Source organism: Rhineura floridana, chromosome 18 (genome assembly GCF_030035675.1).
Source record: "Rhineura floridana isolate rRhiFlo1 chromosome 18, rRhiFlo1.hap2, whole genome shotgun sequence".
In the NCBI taxonomy this organism is placed as follows: Eukaryota; Metazoa; Chordata; class Lepidosauria; order Squamata; family Rhineuridae; genus Rhineura; species Rhineura floridana.
In genome coordinates this window covers 1,713,187-1,731,805 of record NC_084497.1, presented here as the reverse complement: position 1 = coordinate 1,731,805, position 18,619 = coordinate 1,713,187, and the positions used below count along the sequence as shown (strand labels likewise).

Below are 18,619 nucleotides of genomic sequence, written 5' to 3'. Positions count from 1 at the left end.
GGCCACTTGGCTACCTGGTGTTTTGGAGCAGATGAGCTCCAGAGGCTGCTTACGCCATATCCCAAATAGGGCTCCGTTCCCAGCCATCTGCGAAGAGTGGCCCAACTTGAACCATCACCATCGACAGGGGCTACATCCTGCCTTGACCATTTAATTATCCCACTGTGAAAGAATCGCAACAGGGATGGTTCAATTTTTAAAATTATTATTTATTAAAAAGACGCTTCACTGACCAAAGAGTCACAAATTTTAAGTATAAAAAAGAAATCAAGAGCAGAAAACAATTCTTCCCCCACGTCTTACTATGGCCTGTCCAAGGCAATGTTTATAAGTTATAACCACTTCGTTTATCAATGCTGCATATTAAAACCACAGAATACATTTTTGTTTTAAAAAAAGAGACAGGATAAAAGCACTCTTAAAACCAACACACCAACTAGCACGACTGTTATGTACAAGAACAAGGAGCTAAACGTTGGAGGAAATCTGAGTCAATATGACTTAAAAAAAAGTTGATGTAGAAGGAATATTGGGGGGGTACACAACATTCAAAGAGCCCGATTTGGCTTCCAGCCGTTTGTTGCCGCGTGGACCACACCAAGAGCCCCTAAGCATCCTCACAGATCTGATATGGCCCATTTGCAGTGTGGCAAACCCTCTTCATTACAGAAGAGAGAAAGGGTGCTTCCTCCTCCAACCAACCGTCCTCTGTTGTGGCTCAGTCCTTTTGCGCATAATGCCAATCCACAGAGGAGCCTTGCACATGTGGAAGGTGGTAGATTGTGGGACACCCTAAGGTAAATTACTACACTTTTTTTTTCTCAGATGGGAATACACTGTATACACAACCTGGATGTGGCTCAGCATCACTGGCAAGGCACATTTTTTTTAAAAAAAAAACCTTTTAAAAACAAACAGCCTGTTGCTCAGAGCAGCATCAGGGTTAACAACCATTTAAATTTTCCAAATTGCTCTGGAGTGATCCAACAAAGGGGATAGTGTGGAAAATTATAATGACCGCTAAGAGCAGCTTTATTTGAGAGTTCTGCTGCTTACCACCAATGAAGGAAGTAGCCCTCTGGGGGGCCCTTTGCTCAGGACGGCCTCTAACTTCCCAATCCTACAGGCACCAAAATATTTTGGACCGCTCTGTGGGTCTTCCTCTTCCCGCTGGCCAATCCCAGTTTCAGAGGTAGCGCACGGAAGGCTCTTAATATCTCACAAGCCGCTTCACAAACCCTGGGATGCAGCGGCGAGGGCAGAGACGCACAGTCTCGCGGAAGATCATCAGATCTGACCCTAAACACCGAGCCAGCGGAGGAGAAACCCCTAAGAAATACAGCCAGTGTCTGCATGGCACAGGAGACCAGCATGGCCGTATCCAGTCTGACGGGAGCAACTGTGGCTCGCTCCCCCTCACCTGATAGTTCAATGGAAAGTTCTTCTTTAGGATGGGAAATATACACTCCAGCAATAACAATAAAGGGGCCATTAAACTGCTACTTGAAAAGAGGTTAAGTGTGGCTTAAAATCTTCCTCATTTTGAGGCATAAGGAAGCGGGTCTAAAGACACATCTTGAGCTATGTGAATGACAGAGTGGCCCCCAGCATAAATCTGCCGGGCCTTGCAAGAAACTCACTCTTGTCACAAAACAGCACTACAGAATGTCGAAAGAACCAGACTCCCAAGATGTCATCACAGCTGGCATCCTCACCATCCACAGGCTGTCACCAGACCCCGAGATGCTGAATTGCCAACCCTCAGCGGCCCACGAGATGCATCCTGATGCCTGTTCCTTTCCCACCCACCCTAAGAGTCCCCCACGTCAACTCTCCTCCCAACACGGAGAAGCAGGTCATTGCTGTGCCTCCCCACGCAAGCTCAAGGGGCACCTCTTGCAACAGGAAGACTTCCAACTGGAAGCCGGCAGAGAGACCCCACAAAGCATCTCAGCAGTAGCAGGAACTGGAGGGCCACCCAGTCTCTCCCTCCCATGGCCTTCCATGCATTTAGGACCCCAGGCCCAACTCTGCAGGTCGGATCTTCATGGCAGTCGACTTCAGAGGGTAGTACCGCCCTCTCCAAGTCTTCCAAAAGATTCCTTGCTTCCTCTCGTGCCTCTGCCGTGGAATGGAGCGGAAGTATTTCCCGTTGAGGTTGACGGGGCCACAACTGCTGAACCACCAGCCTCCTTTAGGACAAAGAGATGACAAAGACAGGCATCAGGCAAAGGACTTTTCACAAACATGTAATTTAATTTTTTTTAAATGTTAAAATATTAATTCTTGGGCTCCAGTCCTAAACACCATTACAAGGGCGTAAGCTCCACTGAGTATAGCAGGACTTGCCTCTGAGGAAACACTCACAGGTTTGCTTTGCTAAGGATTTGGTGCTTGGGTATTATGACACAAATCTTATTAAGTAATGGAATGTTAGATAATCGTTTATTCCGGGGTGGAGAAGTGGATCCAACCAGCAGACTGGATCCTTAATTCCCACACACCCCGTGGTTACAGTGAATCCCTTTAAAGGCTATTTGCAGGTGCAACTTGAATCCAAACAACGGCTGCAAATGGATAAAGCAGGTCTCACTGACCAACACTGATAGCAAGCCCCTGATGGGGAGGACAAGAGTGGGTTGGAGATCTGGGTCTTTTTTTCTGGTGGCTTTTTAAAACACACACACAAGACTGACCTGTGAGATGCTTGGCACAGTTGGCATCTCCTTTGAGGTCATGGTCCTGATCCCGCGTGGAGAAGGGCAGCTGTGGGAAATCACCCATGGCGTTCTCTAGTTCTCCGAGAATGGGTCCCAGGAGACTGAGTGTGTAAGCTGTGTCCTCTCCGCCCAGACTGAAAACGAACTGGATCCTCTCAGAGTTGCCTTCCCAGTCCTGCAGCTCAATTGAGAGATGGAACCGTCCCTCTTGCATGATCTGGTGGACCTTCTCCAGGCCCAGCCAGAAATCGCCTAAAGAAAATGAAAAGAGAATGTATAAACAAAGGAAAGAGTCCAGCATCTTACAACAAAAGATATTCAGAAGACAAGATATCGCTTAATATCACAATGTTGTTACACAAATCTATGGTGCAACCATATCTGGAATACTGTGTGCAGTTCTGGTTGCCTCACCTCAAAAAGGATATTGTAGAGCTGGAAAAGCTTCAGAAAAGGGAAAGCAGAGCGATCAAGGGGGTGGAGCAACTCCCCAATGAGGAAAGGTTAGAAAGAGAAACTCAAAAATATACACTATGCAAATAAGTCCTTTCCTTTGGGGTACTGCTCAGTACAGGTGTCGCATTTGCAAAGTAAAGCAAAGGAGATGAAAATGCATGCAAGTGCGATGGGCGGCCTGTCAAGTGGCTTGGAGTGAAATTCGATTCATTTCTCATTTAAAGCTGAATTTATCAAATTTGCACATCCCAAAAATACGAGAACCTAAACCAGAGACCTCCTTTGAAAGTCACACTTCTCCGAATTCTGCAATGCAGTTCTCCAACCAATGTTTCCCCAAATGAATTGATTGGGGGGAAGTGTGCGTAAAAGCAGGGCTGTGGAGTCGGTAGAAATGTACCGACTCCAGCTTCAAAATAAATTTTGATTGATAAGAAGCAATTTTGGGTGGAGTCGGACAGTAGAAAAATAGAGGAGTCGGAGTTGAAGGTCTGGCGTACCGACTCCACAGCCCTGCGTAAAAGTGAACATATTAGTGACAACAATGTACAAAGATGCATTATATTAGGAAAAATTGCCTGCAAGAATGTGCACATTAGTCAAAAATGTGTTCATTAGGAGAAATTTGCACTAACGTGCTGAAGAATTTACATAACAACTTTTCCCCAAAAACTGCAAATTGCTGCAGGAATGTGGAGAACTGAACTGAAGACTGCAAAACTGAGAAACAGAGGACCAAAATGGGCAGATCTTTCCATTCCTACCTACCACTCATATTTCCAAATCCATTCTTGTAGGCGACCCACAGCTGGTCAAAATCAACAGAACCATCCAGGCGCCTCTGGATCACTGTCCAGCCTCCACCGTCTGTAACAGGAAAAAAAGAGGGTGAAATCACATCATCCATTCACAGACATCCGGCTAGAGCCTCCCCGCCCCCGATCCCTGCTAGGAGGAAGGGCGGGATATAAATCAAATAATAAATAAATAAGAGACGGCTGAGTTTCTGATTTGACAGTTTGGCGGGTGGGAGGAACGACGTCAGAGACTCTCCTCTCCTACGTCATCCCAACGCTCAAGACAGATCAGCGCTCCCCTGCCTGCAGTGAGATCTGAACCCCTAACCGACCATGATCAAGGGGACGGAGCGGCTCCCCTACGAGAGAAGGTTGCGTCGTTCGCAGCTCAGAGGCAACATGGTAGAAGGGTATAAAACGGTGCAGGGCATGGAGAAAGTGGAGAGAGAAATGTTTTTCTCCCTCTCTCATTAGAAGTCTTGGACATCCAACCAAGCTGAACGTTGGAAGATTCAGGACAGACAACAGGAGGCAGCTGCACAAGGAGGCGCTAGCCACCAACTTGGATGGCTTTACAAGCGGATTAGACAGTTTCATAGAGGGGAAGACTATCAGCAGCTACTGGCCATGATGGCTATGCTGCGCGGCCGTATGCTTCCGGATACCAGTTGCTGGGGATCGCAGGAGGGAAGAGCGCTCTCGCATTTTGGGCTGCCCTTCTGGTTGGCCACTGGGAGAGCAGGATGCTCGCCTCGATAGGCCACTGGCCTGATCCACCAGGGCTCTTCTCATGTTCTTAACCGGCACCCAGGAAACCATAACTCTTTACCTGGAGTCACGTCACAGACAACTTCGAATGCCTGGGCGCCAGGGGGCTGGATCTGGAACAACCCACTGCTCTGTTCCCCTTCGAGGAAAAGGTGGTGGCAGCTAGCCGGAAACTCTGCAGATTAAAAAAAAGAGAGAGAGAAATGAGGAGGAGGGAAAACAAAAGAGCTGATTAGCAAAATCCACTTTAGCAACTTAGCAGGGAGGCATTTATTTGGCTTGGCTTCCTAGCGTCTGCAATCGTTACAGATTGGTTAGTACACACCCATTTTTCTTCCATCATGTTATTTTAAGGAAAATCTGTGAGCTGTATCCAACATTAATCCTACTCAAAGTAGACCCATTAAATTAACGAACATGACCAACTTGGGTCCATCAGTTGCAATGGGTCTACTTGTGAACAGAACTAAGTCTGCTACACACCCCTACGTGCGATACTTTGTTTAATAAGCGGTTTGGGGCAAAGGTAGTCTTTAGGAGAATTCCTCAAGCTGAGTTTGTTTCATTTCATTTGCGTCTCACCCATATAGCTAAGTTGCCTGGGAAGTTGGAAACAAGTACAAATCAAAACTTTAAACAAGAAAACACGACAACCAGTATTTAAAAAGCACAACATCAGGAAAGCCCCCCCAGCATAGGCACCTAAAACATCAGGACTTATTTATTAAATATATATCCCTGGGCAAACAAGCAAGGAAACACTCAAAACATCTGTAGAACAAATATTTAAAAACATGTAGTTTTTTAAAAAAAACTTTTAAAAACACATTTAAAAACATCTGAAGAACAATTCTGACACCAACGCAGACTGGGATAACGCGGATGTTCCTGGCAACCTGAAGCCCACTGGATGGAAGAATGTTTTTAAACTGTAACTGTGTTTTAGAATGTTTTTAAGGTATTTAGAAGTCTTTTTGTTAAATCGTTTTGTCATGGTTGCCGTCCCAGGCTCCTTTGGGAGAGAGGGCAGGATATAAATCTAACAAATAAATAAATAACTCAAATTTTTAAAAAGAGAGGAGGGGGAGAGATCAAGTGCAAGCCACAGCCCCCAATGAGACCCTCATAGATGGGGCTACCGTGCGAGTACAGATCGCAGCTCGGTCTTCTTTGCCCAGGCCAGCCTCTGCCAAATGTCAGCTTGACATGAACAACTGAAGTGCCAGACAGGCAGCTGGCAGAGAACAAAGCCACAAGGAGGGGGGTGCAGCACATACCCACAGCCACCACCACCCCGCCCGGAAGAGAAGCTGCCGTTGAAGTTTGCTGGAAGCCACTCCCCGCATCTTGGAATTCTGTTAGTCCTAATCCCAGATGTGTTGTGGTTGCAATTACTTGGTAGATGGGGGAAGGAGAAGAGCAGTCTGCACATGTTCAGAGGGGACACAACTTCACATTCCAGGGCTCAAGTCTTACTCTTGTGACTATTAGTCACAAAAAATAATAGACAGAGGAAGCATACCTCCGAATAGGAGGTACCGGGGTGGGGCAGCAGGAAACGGCTGCTGGCAGCTTGCAACTTTCCACTGGAAGCATTTAAATAACAAATGGATCCTCCAAGTTTAGAGACAGTCTACCCATGAGTACCAGCCGGTAAAGATGGGGGAGAAATTTGCTTCAGTTCACTTTTAAAGGCGAATCTATCCAATTGCAGTTCTCCAAAGCAACATGAGGACCAAAGCACTGCCATCCTTCAACATTTGCACTTGCCCAGATTTTGCTAACCAGTTCTCCAGAGTTCACAGAAAGGCATCTATGAGGATAAAGTCATGCATGAAAATGCGTCTATGAGCGAAAACAACGTCTAAAAATGCATTCTATTTGGAGAAGCCACTTGCAAAATTGTGTACGCAAGTCACAAACATGTCTTCATTAGCAGAAATGTGCACTGAAAATGCTAGAGAATTCTCATGAGGATTTTTATTTTATATTTAATGGCAAACTGCTGCAGATATGTGAAGAACCGAAGTTAATACTGGAAGGATGAGAAATTGAGAGAACTGACACTGACCGATCCTTCCATCCCTAGCAGTCGGTGGGCACGTGTGTCATGTTCAGATATGTTATGGGCTCCCCTGAGACCTCTGGTCACTGCTGGAAAAGAAGATGCTAGACTCAGTGGTCAGATTCAGCAGCGTTTTAATTCTGGGCGGCAAGATTAGGCTGGGGGGGGGGCTAAGCCTTCATGGGAGCTTAGTATGACAACTCAACGGCACTCTTAGGAATCAGTACAGGCCAGAAACTCAAACCACCCCAGGAGAGTCCTAAATCCATGCAGCTGCAGCAGTGGATTTCTGAGAAGAAAGCACTCTGCACGCTATTCTGAGAAGAAAGCACTCTGCACACTCTCTAGAAGGACCATTTACGCAGACATCCTAGGCTGTGGGGGAAGCCAGCTCTCGTGAGCCCCAACAGCCAACCCACAAGTTAGGGTGTGGGGGGAAAAGGGGGTTATCCAAGAAAGCCAAACGCCACAACCTTTGCTCGCAGGAATGGGCCATGACCCAAGGCATGCGCTGGGCACCTCGACTCAACCACAGCGGGCTGGACTCTGCCCCGGGGACACACGCCAACTGCCAGCAAGCCGGTGGGTTTTGACACCCTGTAAAAAGTCCATTTGGATGTGCAAGCCAAGAGAATGGCACATGGGGAGTCGATGTGGCAGGGACTTTGCCCTGTGGCTAAAAACAGCTGCACCAGGAATATCCCCCCCCCGCAAGACAAAGAAAGCCTCTGTTCCGACCTATGGCAGAAGGACCTGCCTCCTGGCGCTCACAGGGGACCCCTCCTCCCTTTCCTGGGATCTGGATAAATTAAGCTGGGATTCTCAAAACAGCTGCCAGGAGCCAGATATCAGGAAGAGGGAGGGATGTGGGGTGAGAGAGAGTTCCTGAGTGTAAACATGAACTTTCCTCCAGTTCCTCTGCCTGGGAGGGGGGGGGCAGGAGAGGAGAGTTTATGAATGCAGGGCAATGCACTCTGCAGCTTGCATCAGATCTCGGGCTGCGGGTGGTGACGTGAGCCATACCATGTAGGAGAGAGAGGTTATTAAAAACCGCTCGTCCATCCTGCCAAGAAAGTTTGTGGGTTGCACAACGGAAGGCGGGGGAGGAGCGGAAGGGGTTACCCCGCAGAAGACCTCCATCCACCAATAAGAGAGCCAGCGTGGCATAATGGTTAGGGTATTGGACTATGACCTGGGTTCAAATCCCCACTCAGCCATGAAGCTCACTGGGTGACTTTGGGGGCCAATCACTGTCTTTCAGCCTAACCCACCTCACAGGGTTGTTGTGAGGATAAAATGGGAAGGGAGAAGAACCATGTATGTGCCCTTGCGCTCCTTGGAGGAGGAAAGGTGAGAAAGAAACGGAAGAAATAAAGTAATTCTGGAACAGAGGGTTGGCAATGCCAATCTCACCCACACAAAAATTATGCGTCCCCAAGAAAAAAAACAACAGTCCAGATGCCCCCCACACACACACCTTGTCATTTGACTTCTAATTTTTTTAAGAAATAAGATAGCAGATTATGGAGAAAACCACTCAAGAAAGAAATGACAACTTGTCATATATTGCATGTCATCCTTCCAGTGAATTGGAACTCTGGCAACTCCAAACTGTTTTGCAACTCCAAAAAAATGATGACATAAAGCTACTTTATGAAACAAAAAAACCACTTCCTGCAGCCGCTCGGGGATCTTCCCAACCAACTTGCAAAGTAGACCAGACTTGTCACGTGCAATGTGGGGCCGAGGATGACGCAGCGGCTGCAGCTGGGCCATCTTGCGCGCTTGCCACGGATTTGGACCAGCGATCCCTCCCCCACGACTCACCCTTTCAAGCATCCCGCCGGCTCTCCCGTGAGTCACAGCCAGTGTTGAGTCACGGGAGAGCCGGGAAGAAGAGAAAAAGGCATTTTGCAGGCTGACCACAGCACATTCCAGAGACAAAGCCATCTCAGTCATCCCGCCAGAGCCTCCCCTGCCCCCCCACATATTAGATGGGGAGGGGGAAGAGAGGACAGAGCCAAGTAGGAGAAAGGGCATATCAGCCTGGGAACTGCCGGGATAACACCAGGATCCGTTAAGGAGGAGCGTCAACTTTCACCTACTTACCCTGCAACCAGATCTTCTCTCCCTCCTTCCCCCCCATCTCCCTACACATCATCACACACTCTGCTGCAATAAACTGGCCGTCCCCCTCCTCCCCCCCCAAACAAATTCCCTCCCAGCCATCAATGAGGGATGGAAACCTCCGTCTGTTCCAATTCTGCTTCTCATTTGCCCAATCTTAAAATTCAGTACTCCACCCCACTACAGCCATTTGCAAATTTAAAAAAAAATCCTCGTGGAAATGGTTTAGCACGTTGACGTGAATTTCTCCTAATAAACACGTTGTTGCATGCAGTTTTTGACTAATGTACACATTTTTGTATGTTGAGTTTTTTTCATGCACACTGTCCCCTAATCTATGCTTCTTAAAAAATTAATCATTCTTTGGTTGGAGAATTGCAACTCAAACTTCAGATACACGCAAATTTCAAAGGATGGCTGCATTGCAGTCCTCATACTGTTTCGGAAAGTACAAATTTGATAGTTTCTGCTTTAAATGTGAAATGAACCAAATTTCTACCCCATCAGCGCGTTCTACCTTCACCACCAACCTCACGTTGTATTTTCTAGAAAAGAAAAAAAATCTCACGTTACAAGGCTTCCTTAAAACAGTGATTCATAAGAAGTAAGAACCTGCTGATCCCAAGTTCCCCCCCTCAACCAGTGGAAAATGGCTGACGAAAGGACTTGATGGACTGCTTAATTATTTTTCTGCCTGTTGTAGGGATGGGTGAGAATTTTGATTCAGTTCACATTTCAAGCAGAATCTATCAAATTTGTACTTTCTGAAACAGTATGAGGACTGCAATGCAGCCCTCCTTCGAAATTCGCATTTATCAGAATTTTGGGATGCAGTTCGCCAAGTAGATAATGCATATATGAGGGGAAAATAACATGCGACGTGATGAGGAACGGCTTGCAAAAATGCGTACCTTTGTCAAAACTGTGTTTATTTGGAGAAATTCACACTAAAATGGTGGAGAATTTTCATGAGGACTTAAAAAAAAAATCAATTTCCTGCAGAAATGTGGAGAACTAAATTTAACATTTGAAAAGTGAGAAACTGACAGAACTCTCCAGCCCAGTACCCTGTTGTAAGAATTGTCATGCGCTGTGCTAGACACTGAATGGTTTTGAATGGGTTTTTTTTTTGCCTCTTTGGTTTGTTTTATATATATATATATTACTGCATTCCACAGAATTCAAATGGGAAGACAATAAAATCCAACGTCAGAAATAAGAGAAGCAATTAAAATACAATTAAAAATCAATACGAATCTTCAGTGCCACGGGCGAGTCATCTCTCGGCTTCGACCACCAACGATATGTCCCAGACCGCCTGGATGAAGCTCCCGAACGGCAACCGTTTGGGAACCCCTGCCTTTAAAGACCAGGGAGAAGCTGAGCCTGGCCTCCCTCCACAGCACGCTGAGGCAGCGGATGGAGCCCCAACGGCCCTTCAGCAGGCACACGATTAAACAGCATATAAAGGTTTTAAATAATAAACAGAGCTCTCGTCAAAAAAAAAAAACCAAGCCAGGAATGCAGGAGTCAAGATACGCTTGGAGACCAGGGATGGCAGGGGGCAGAGGCAGCAGTGCATCTGGGTTGCCACCAACATCAATCCTACCACTGAAATTAGCAGACGTGGCAGACTTTGGTCTTATTCATTTCAAGAGGTCTAGAATTTTGCCAAATGCAGTGCACTGGAGCCAACACCCTGGACAGCTGGGACACTAAGATGAGCTGCTCCGAGAGTTAAGCGACAGGCCCAGCCTTGCTCAGTGACTCCCTCCTGCCCAGGTTGTCGCAGCGCTGAAACTGCCTCCCCTCCCTCAGCCGACTTATTTTGGAATCCCAGCCCCGCAGGGGAAGCGTTGCCTTTCCCCTACTTGGAGAGACGCCAGCAGAAGTGCGGGCCCCGGTTTTCTCCCCACCTCCTTCCTTCCCCAACCTCTCTCACTCGCTCCTGGGAATGCCTAGGAAAAAACTTCACCTCTCACACACTTGGCCGAGGGCCCCACGCACCCCCGCAGCAAGAGGAGAGCTCGGCTGGGGATGCCGCGGCCGAATCGAATTTCCCATTGGCTGGAGTTACGATTACTGCAGCGGGCAGGCTGCAGTCCCAGGCAGGAGTGATGCCAAGCAGAGGTGAGCCAGCTGGATCAATGTGGGTATAGTACGGGGGAACTTGCAGCCCCCCGGATGTCATGGGGCGTTAATTCCCATGATCCCAGCCACTAGCCAGCACCATCTGAAGGGCCAGGTTTCCCGCATCCTTGATCTAAGAAGTAGCACTTCCCTATGACATGCGAGAGATGGAGGAATGCCTCTGAGAAGAGGCGTTCCCTCGCGAGAGAGGGGAATGCCTCTTTGAGCACAGATTGGGGAAATCTTGTGGGCCTCCCAATATTGTTGGGACTCCATTTTAAATCATCCCAATCACTAGCCACAGGAGATGGGAACTGGAGTCCAAAACATTTGGAAGGCCACAAATTCCCCATCTTTGCCATCACAGACCACTCGCAAGGTTTTTTTTTTATTCTGGAACCTGTTCCTTCATCACCAACACATGCTTTCTGTCTCAGTCTTCCAGCATTTTGAAAAACTACTCTCACATTCTCCTTAATCTTCCAACACAAGCCAGTCTGGCTCATTCTGCCTTCTCCCTGGTACATCTCACAAGCTACAAAACACTTTTTTTTTTTTTTAAAGCATTTTTCATGGTTCTCATGAAGGTCGGGTTTCTCCGCCAGAGAAACTTCTGTCCGCATTACACCTCACAACACCCACCCACCTTCTCGGGGTCCACAAAAGCGATGAGACAAAAGACCGAAACCACATGCAACGGCTGAAATCTGCAATCGGATCTCCTGACTTTATTCATCTTTCAGCTTAAAAGTAGCCACGGAGAGCACCAAATCAGTTTGAAGCGATGCGGACAGGGAAGAGAGTGAAATGACGACCAGCCCAGATTGCTTGTCCCCCACCAACAGCCATTCCAGGATAGACTGCCCCTGGATATGGGGGTTCCACTTAGCGATTGTGGCTAAGGTGCGCTTCAACTTAGTCTCAATGCACGCTACTTAAAAACAGCTGTTGCGCTCTGCCTCCACTTTCGCGCTCTGTCATTTCCTGTGTTGAAATTTTAGACTGCAAGATCTTTGCGGAAACACCTTTTCCTCTTGTACTCTGTAAAGCCCCATGCAATAATGGCACCAAGACATTGCCGTCGTTATATTTATAGCTCACCTTTCTACTTCCAAGGAGCTCAAGGTGGCATACAAACATGGTTCTCCCCATTTTATCCTCACAACAACCCTATGAGGTGGGCTAGGCTGAGAGAGAACGACTGGCTCACAGTCACCCAGTGAGCTTCAGGGCTGACTGGGGATTTGAACAGTGGTCTCCAAGGTCCCAGTCTGACACTCCAACCATTACACTACACCAGCTCTCTAAACGTACGGTGTGGCTCTGCCCACAGAGTAGACCCGTTGAAACAAATGGACACAACGAACTCTGGTCCAACAAGGTCAATGGGCCCGCGTTTCTAAAAGATTCAGCTCCTAAGTAAAGGAAATATAGATACTTTTTTCCTCATCTGCTCTGCCGTCGGGGAAGGGGGTGGTATTGAGCAGGGGGGTTGGACTTGATGGCCTTAGAGGCCCCTTCCACCTCTATGATTCTATGACTCACTCGACATCTCCGAGGACTTGGCTCCAGTGCTTTGGCTGTGGTTGCCAGCTCGGCCTGCACTCCTCTGGACATTTGCCTTCCATTTGGGGCTCTGTGGTTCATTTTCTTTGACGTGCAAAGGGATCAGCATGTTGACCTGTGGATCCGGGGTGGGGTTGCAGGAGACAGAAACAGAAATATCATTTAATTTCCAAAGCGTAAATGAGAAGCCAGGTGCAGGCAGCGAGACGGATCTCCTAACGCTGAGAGATATTTTCAGAGTGGGACAGGCTGCAGGGATGGGGGGAAATTCGATCCAGTTCACGCTGAAAGGCACACCTATCTGATTTGCACGATCCAAAGAACATGCCAACCGAAACTCAGCCGTCCTTCACAATGTGCACTTCTCTGGATTTTGTGATGCAGTTCTTCTGCTAAGCAGGGCTTGCAAAAAATGCACATATTCAGGCTGTAAATGTACATAACAATCAATACGTGATTTCCCCCTCAACCATTGCAGCATTTATTGATACTTTTATTCTTCTTTTTTAATTGTTTTTTCAATTTTATAGCATCGTATGCTGCAAGCCGCCTTGATGCACTCCTATGAAAAGAGCAGCTTATAAATACTTTAATAAACAAATAAGAGAGCGAGCACAGCATGCAAAAATGCACCGCATTAGGAAAAACTGCTTGCAAAAAATATGCACGTTGGTCAAAACTGCAGACAGAAATGTGTTCACTGGGGGATGTTTGCACTAGAATGCTGGCCAACATTTTCATGAAGGTTAACAAAGGCAAACTGCAGTAGAAATGTGGAGAACCCAATTTATGACAGGAAAAATGAGGAATGGGCAGAACTGCAATCGACAGCTCCATCTGTCCCTTCTCAAGAGACAGTGGGTTCTCCAATTGAGGTATTTAGCCATTACCTGGATGGCCACCTGTCAAGGATGCTGTACTTGCATCTGGCACAAAGCTGGGGGTGCACTAGATGACCTCTAGTATCCCCTCCCACTATGCTGTTTTGGGCATCCTGCCTTCCAAGACTGCCTCCATTTGATCCTCCTGGTTATAACAATATTCATTCTAATAATAATATTTAGCATTCCAAAAACCACATAACAAACACAATGCATTTTGTACAATGCTGTTTCTATGTAGAGATACCTTGAGTCCTTTTTTTAATTAAAAAAATCTGAACAAAACAAATTAAAAACAAAGAGAAACCTCCTCCTTGAAACTGTACAAAGGGGGCAGGTAATGGGGCACCCTATAGATGCTGCTGAACTACAACTCCCATCATCCTCATTTGAGCTTTTGGCAAAGGCTGATGGGGTTTGTAGTCCAACAACACCTGGAGGGTACCGCACTGGCTATCTCTGCCTGACAACAACCCTGTGAGGTAGATCAAAGCATTGACTTTGTTTTTATTTGCAAATTTAACAACAAAAGTAAAGGTCAGAAAGTTGTTGGAAATTTTTACACTGCAGGTTTCGATTAAAAGTGGTATTTACTAAACAATTTGCTCCTCAGCAATTCAAAGATGGCTGGGGTGGGGTATAAATTCTTTAATCAATATCCTATTTCTTTATTATGGGAAGAGAGAGACTGAAGCCAAAAGACTGTGGCTTGTCTAGGACAATCTTAGCAACGTTTGGATTTGAACCCCTGGCTACCCAATTTAAGGCCTGGCCTCTCCATCATTAGACTTGCCTTTGCCCGCTCTGCCGGAACAAGACCTCCCAAAAACATCAGGAATGCTTACATATCTCAGCTGTATTTACAACCACCAGAGAACAAAAAATGTTGCCAATCAGGTTTTGGACATTTGCAAACAAGCCAAATGCTCAGGGGCCAATTTGACCAGAATTTTTTCTTTTTTTTCTGCCCTGCACCAAAAGACAATACTGGGTTGAGAAAATCAGCTTGACATGACCCTGTGTTGTGTCTTAACATGTGGCTGGTGATTGGGGGGGGAGGTGGGAAGTTTTCCCTTATTTTTTTCCCCTTGCAAAAATTTCCCAGTTCTAGAAATGCATCATTGCATAAAATTAATGGCACAAGAAACAAATACAAGAACAACAGGTCCGCACCCTGCATTTAAAGCACATGCAACACACGCTTATTCATGCATTGATTATTACCTTCATATCCCAACCTCCCTCCACGGGAGCTCACAGTGGGATACAAACATGGTTCTCCTCCCAATTTTATCTTCGCAACAACCCTGTGAGGTAGGCCAGACTGAGAGATATAGTGACTGGCCCAACGTCACCCAGCAAGCTTCAGGGCTGAGTGGGGATTTGAACCCGGGTCTCCCAGGTCCCAGTCCGACACTCTAACCACTGCACCACACTGGCATCTGACTTCCCCTAAAGAATCATGGGAAATGTAGTTTGTTAAGGGTGCTGGGAATTCGTGCTCTGTAATGGAGAAACACAGTTCCCACGATTCTTCGGGGGAAATCATGTGCTTTAAATGTTTTAGAATGCGTTTTTTTTTTTTGTTCTTCAAATTGTTTCACTGAGGTGTTTGCTCTTTCAGGAGGAAGGGCAGGCTGTCAATTCAATCAATCAATCAATAAGCCTTTGTCACGCCACAAGCACCGAGCAATGCAGAGACTCGGGTCCCGCTTGTAAACACACATTTAAAACAGCAAAAACGAAGCCATGCCATTCTCACCCATTCCGCACTTTTGTGGGGAGGGACCCAGCAAAATCAATTCCAAAACGCTCCCGCTTTTATTACTGTGCCACCTTTTCACCCGCCAATAATCACTCCATAGATGATCCTGGACCGCGTGGGGAGGAGGAACACCGTAGCAGATTATTTTGAACGTCTGTCGGCACCAAGAACCAACAGGTTGATCCAGGAGGTTCAAACCCTAAGCGGCATCTCCATGTAGGGCTGGCAGAGAGCAGCTGCCAGCCAGAGCAGGTAGTATTGAGCTAGATGGACCAGTCGCCTGACTCACTGTAAGGTTCCTAAACCCTTCCCATCCAGGACACACACCTTGGGCACTTTCACAATTATAGTGCAAAAAGAATGCTTTTAAGCCACGTGAAAAGTGCCTCTATGGCACGCCTGACGCTGACACTAATTTGGGGGGGAGATCCAATATTGTAGATCTTTCTTTTTTTTTTAAGCTGGTTAAATGGTTTCATTCCTCTTCACCTTATCACGGTTCGCATTATAACACTGCAGTGATTTTAAAACCACCTTTGCATTCTGCCCTGAAATCCATTTGGGGAGGAAAGGTGATTTGCAAAGAAGCAAAAATGGAAAACTCAGCCAGCCAGAGAGCGCAGAACGCCCCTGTGAACCCAAACTCCAGACCACAGGCCATACCTTGCTCTGAAGGCTCTTGATCTGCAGGTTCTGCTTATCTGTCCTGTATTGCTGTTCCTTAATCTTCTGGAAGAGCTCTTCAATCTTCAGGTTCTGACGGCTCATCAAGTTCTGAAATGTACAAATGCACATACATACAGCAGGTCAGCTCCGGGAGTTTGGCTCTGCCCAACTCAGAGCCAAGGAAAAGAATGGGGAACGGAACACTCTCCTTTCCAAGCCCACAGGTGCATGCCGGCCGTCCCTAGACGCAGGATCCAGCCGCCATCAAAGTCCCAGTGATATAACAGGCGCCCTGACCCTCAGCTCCCAGATTACAGGTGGGGAAAGGCCGCGGCGCAGTGCAAGAGCACGGGCCTTGCATGCAGGTCCCAGGTTCAACCCCAACGGCATCTCCAGGGAGAGCTGGCCATGTCCCCTGCCTGGAGTATTGCTGCCGGTCAGTGTAGACCAGTCGCCCTCCCCAACCTTCTGGGGCCACATTTGGAAATCTACGAAGCTGCCAAGGGCATCACAAAATGCCCATTTCACAGAAGAACTGTCAAGCCTCAGAACCCCTCCAAACCCCCCATCAAAAATAGAAGGCGACACACTGCAAAAAGCAAGCAACCCCCTCCCAAAAAACAAAAAAAAAAACCCTCAATTAAAAACATCAAGGGACCTTAGGGTGCCAATGGGGGGTGTCTCAGGGGACTCTGGGGACCCCCAGTGTAACAATACTGAAAGCTGCCTTTGTCAGCCTGTGTTAAATTGGTCCTTTGTTCAGAACCCTTGAGGACTGGAATCTTGATTTGCCATCCTGGGCTCCTATTGGGAGGAAGGGCAGGATGTAAACTTAATTAATAATTAGAGTGTCATCCCAGGTTCATTAGTCAGCATCTTCAGGCAGGGAGGGGCTAGACTTGCAACCGGGATCCTAGAGAGCTGAACCAGTCAGCGCAGGCCAGGTGGGGAGGCTCTGGCCTTCCAGATGTTGCTGAACTACAACTCCCCACCAGCCGCAGCCAGCACGGCCTACGACCAGCAATGATGGGAGTTGTAGTTCAGCAACATCCGGAGGGCACCAGGATCTGAGGAAGACGATACTGAAGTAAACAGGCTCACGGCCTGATGCGCCGGTGCCGGCAAAGAATGCCCTCTTCTTTCCCCTCACAAGACAGCTTTCACCAACCAGCTCTTTTGGAGGCCAACCCCTCCCCAAAGGGAATGCCAGCTTAGGGGGCATGTTGCGTGTCTCTCTGCGCGGCCCCCAAACCCATCCCACTTTCGTTTGCAAAATGCACAGGCAAGATGACATTTGAGAAATCAAATAAAACACCTGCACAACTTGAAAACATCCCGAGTCAAAAAGGAGGACAAAGTCTGGCCAAAAACGGGTGCCTGAGTTTGCTTTTCTCCTCTCTTCCCTTCCTGTTGTACTTGTTTACATTGCCTCCTTTGGACTGATTGCATGCAAGCCACTAGGAGAGTCATTTTGGCTGTGCAACTATTGTAAACACACCTGGATCCTGCAAACCAGCCTTCCCCCTCGGGAAGGCGACCCAACACTTTCACTCTTTTTTTACAGGGGCTCAGAATTGGGCTTCTGCCCCGGGACCTCTCAGATCGCCTCTTCTTCTCCCGCACACACACACCCCTTCCCCTGGAGGGCACCACCCGCGACGCACCTGCAGGGCGCCCAGCTCCGCCGCCGGCCCGCTCCCTCGCGGGATGCCGCTGGCGTTCTCGGCGCCCGCCTGGCGCAGCAGCTGCCCGTCGAGGCGCCCCAGGCGCTCCCGCACCGCCTCCTCGTGCGCCGCCAGGCCCCTGACGAGCGCCCGGAGCCGGCCGGAGAGGTCGTCGAGGCGGCCGTCGAGGAGGCGCTGGGCTCGCCCGAGCTGGTGCCGCTGCTCGCCGGCCGAGCGCTCCAGGCGGGCGAGCGAGGCGTTGTAGGCGCTCAGGCGGCTGCCCATCTCGCGCAGCTGCCCGCGGGTCCGCTCGACGTGCTCCTTCAGGCCGTGGCCCAGCTGCAGGAGCCCGTGCGCCAAGATGTTCACCTCGTCCCAAGAGGCGGCCTTGGAGGCGCGCTCCTTGCTCGACGACGAGGCGGCGGCGGCTGGACGTGCGGCTGCTGCTGCCGCCGCCCCGGCGACCGCCAGCCACCCCGCCAGCGCCCACAAACGCATCGCTCCGGCAGCAAGACAATACAACCTGGCAGAGGCGCAGCGCGCAACGCTCGCCACCTCTCCAAGGGCGCACGGTTTTGGAGAGGCCCCTGGACGCGCCCCCTTTTATAGACGCCGCCCCGATACACACATGGCTTGCAGCCGGCTCCCCGCCTCCTCCCCTTGCGAGCCGGCTCCGGGGAGAGGGCAGGCAGGGTGGGGCCCGGAAGCGCGGGCTGCTTCCCAGAACTGTTGTGATGGGGTGTGATGATGATGATGACTGCGAACGTGTCACGTTGGGCGAGTTTGTCTTTCTGAAGCACAGACAAAACTGTGCATTTCGAAGGTGTTTAGGTTGGCCAGGGGGACGCGCGCGCACGCACGCGTTTTGGAGCGGAGAGGGACAGAGACAGTTGGCCAGGTCTGGTTTAGGACTGTCAACACTGGCTAGCAGTGGCTTCCCAGGGATTCTGAGAAGTCTTTCCCAGGTGGGGGGATGAAACCAGGGACCTTCGGCATTCAAAGAGGCGCTCTATC

At 48.6% G+C, this 18,619-nt stretch overlaps 1 protein-coding gene across 1 annotated transcript; it reads right to left on the bottom strand.

Annotated features, from left to right (window-relative positions):
* Nucleotides 1–188: 188 nt before the first annotated feature.
* On the bottom strand, nucleotides 189–18,216 carry ANGPTL4 (angiopoietin like 4). Its single transcript, XM_061601533.1, has 7 exons — nucleotides 17,606–18,216; nucleotides 15,939–16,049; nucleotides 12,609–12,744; nucleotides 4,803–4,916; nucleotides 3,945–4,043; nucleotides 2,697–2,972; nucleotides 189–2,192 (listed from the first exon to the last, which is right to left on the bottom strand). The coding sequence occupies exons 1-7, from the start codon at nucleotides 18,101–18,103 to the stop codon at nucleotides 2,011–2,013; spliced, it is 1,416 nt and encodes a 471-aa protein (XP_061457517.1). The 5' UTR covers nucleotides 18,104–18,216; the 3' UTR covers nucleotides 189–2,010.
* Nucleotides 18,217–18,619: the final 403 nt, after the last annotated feature.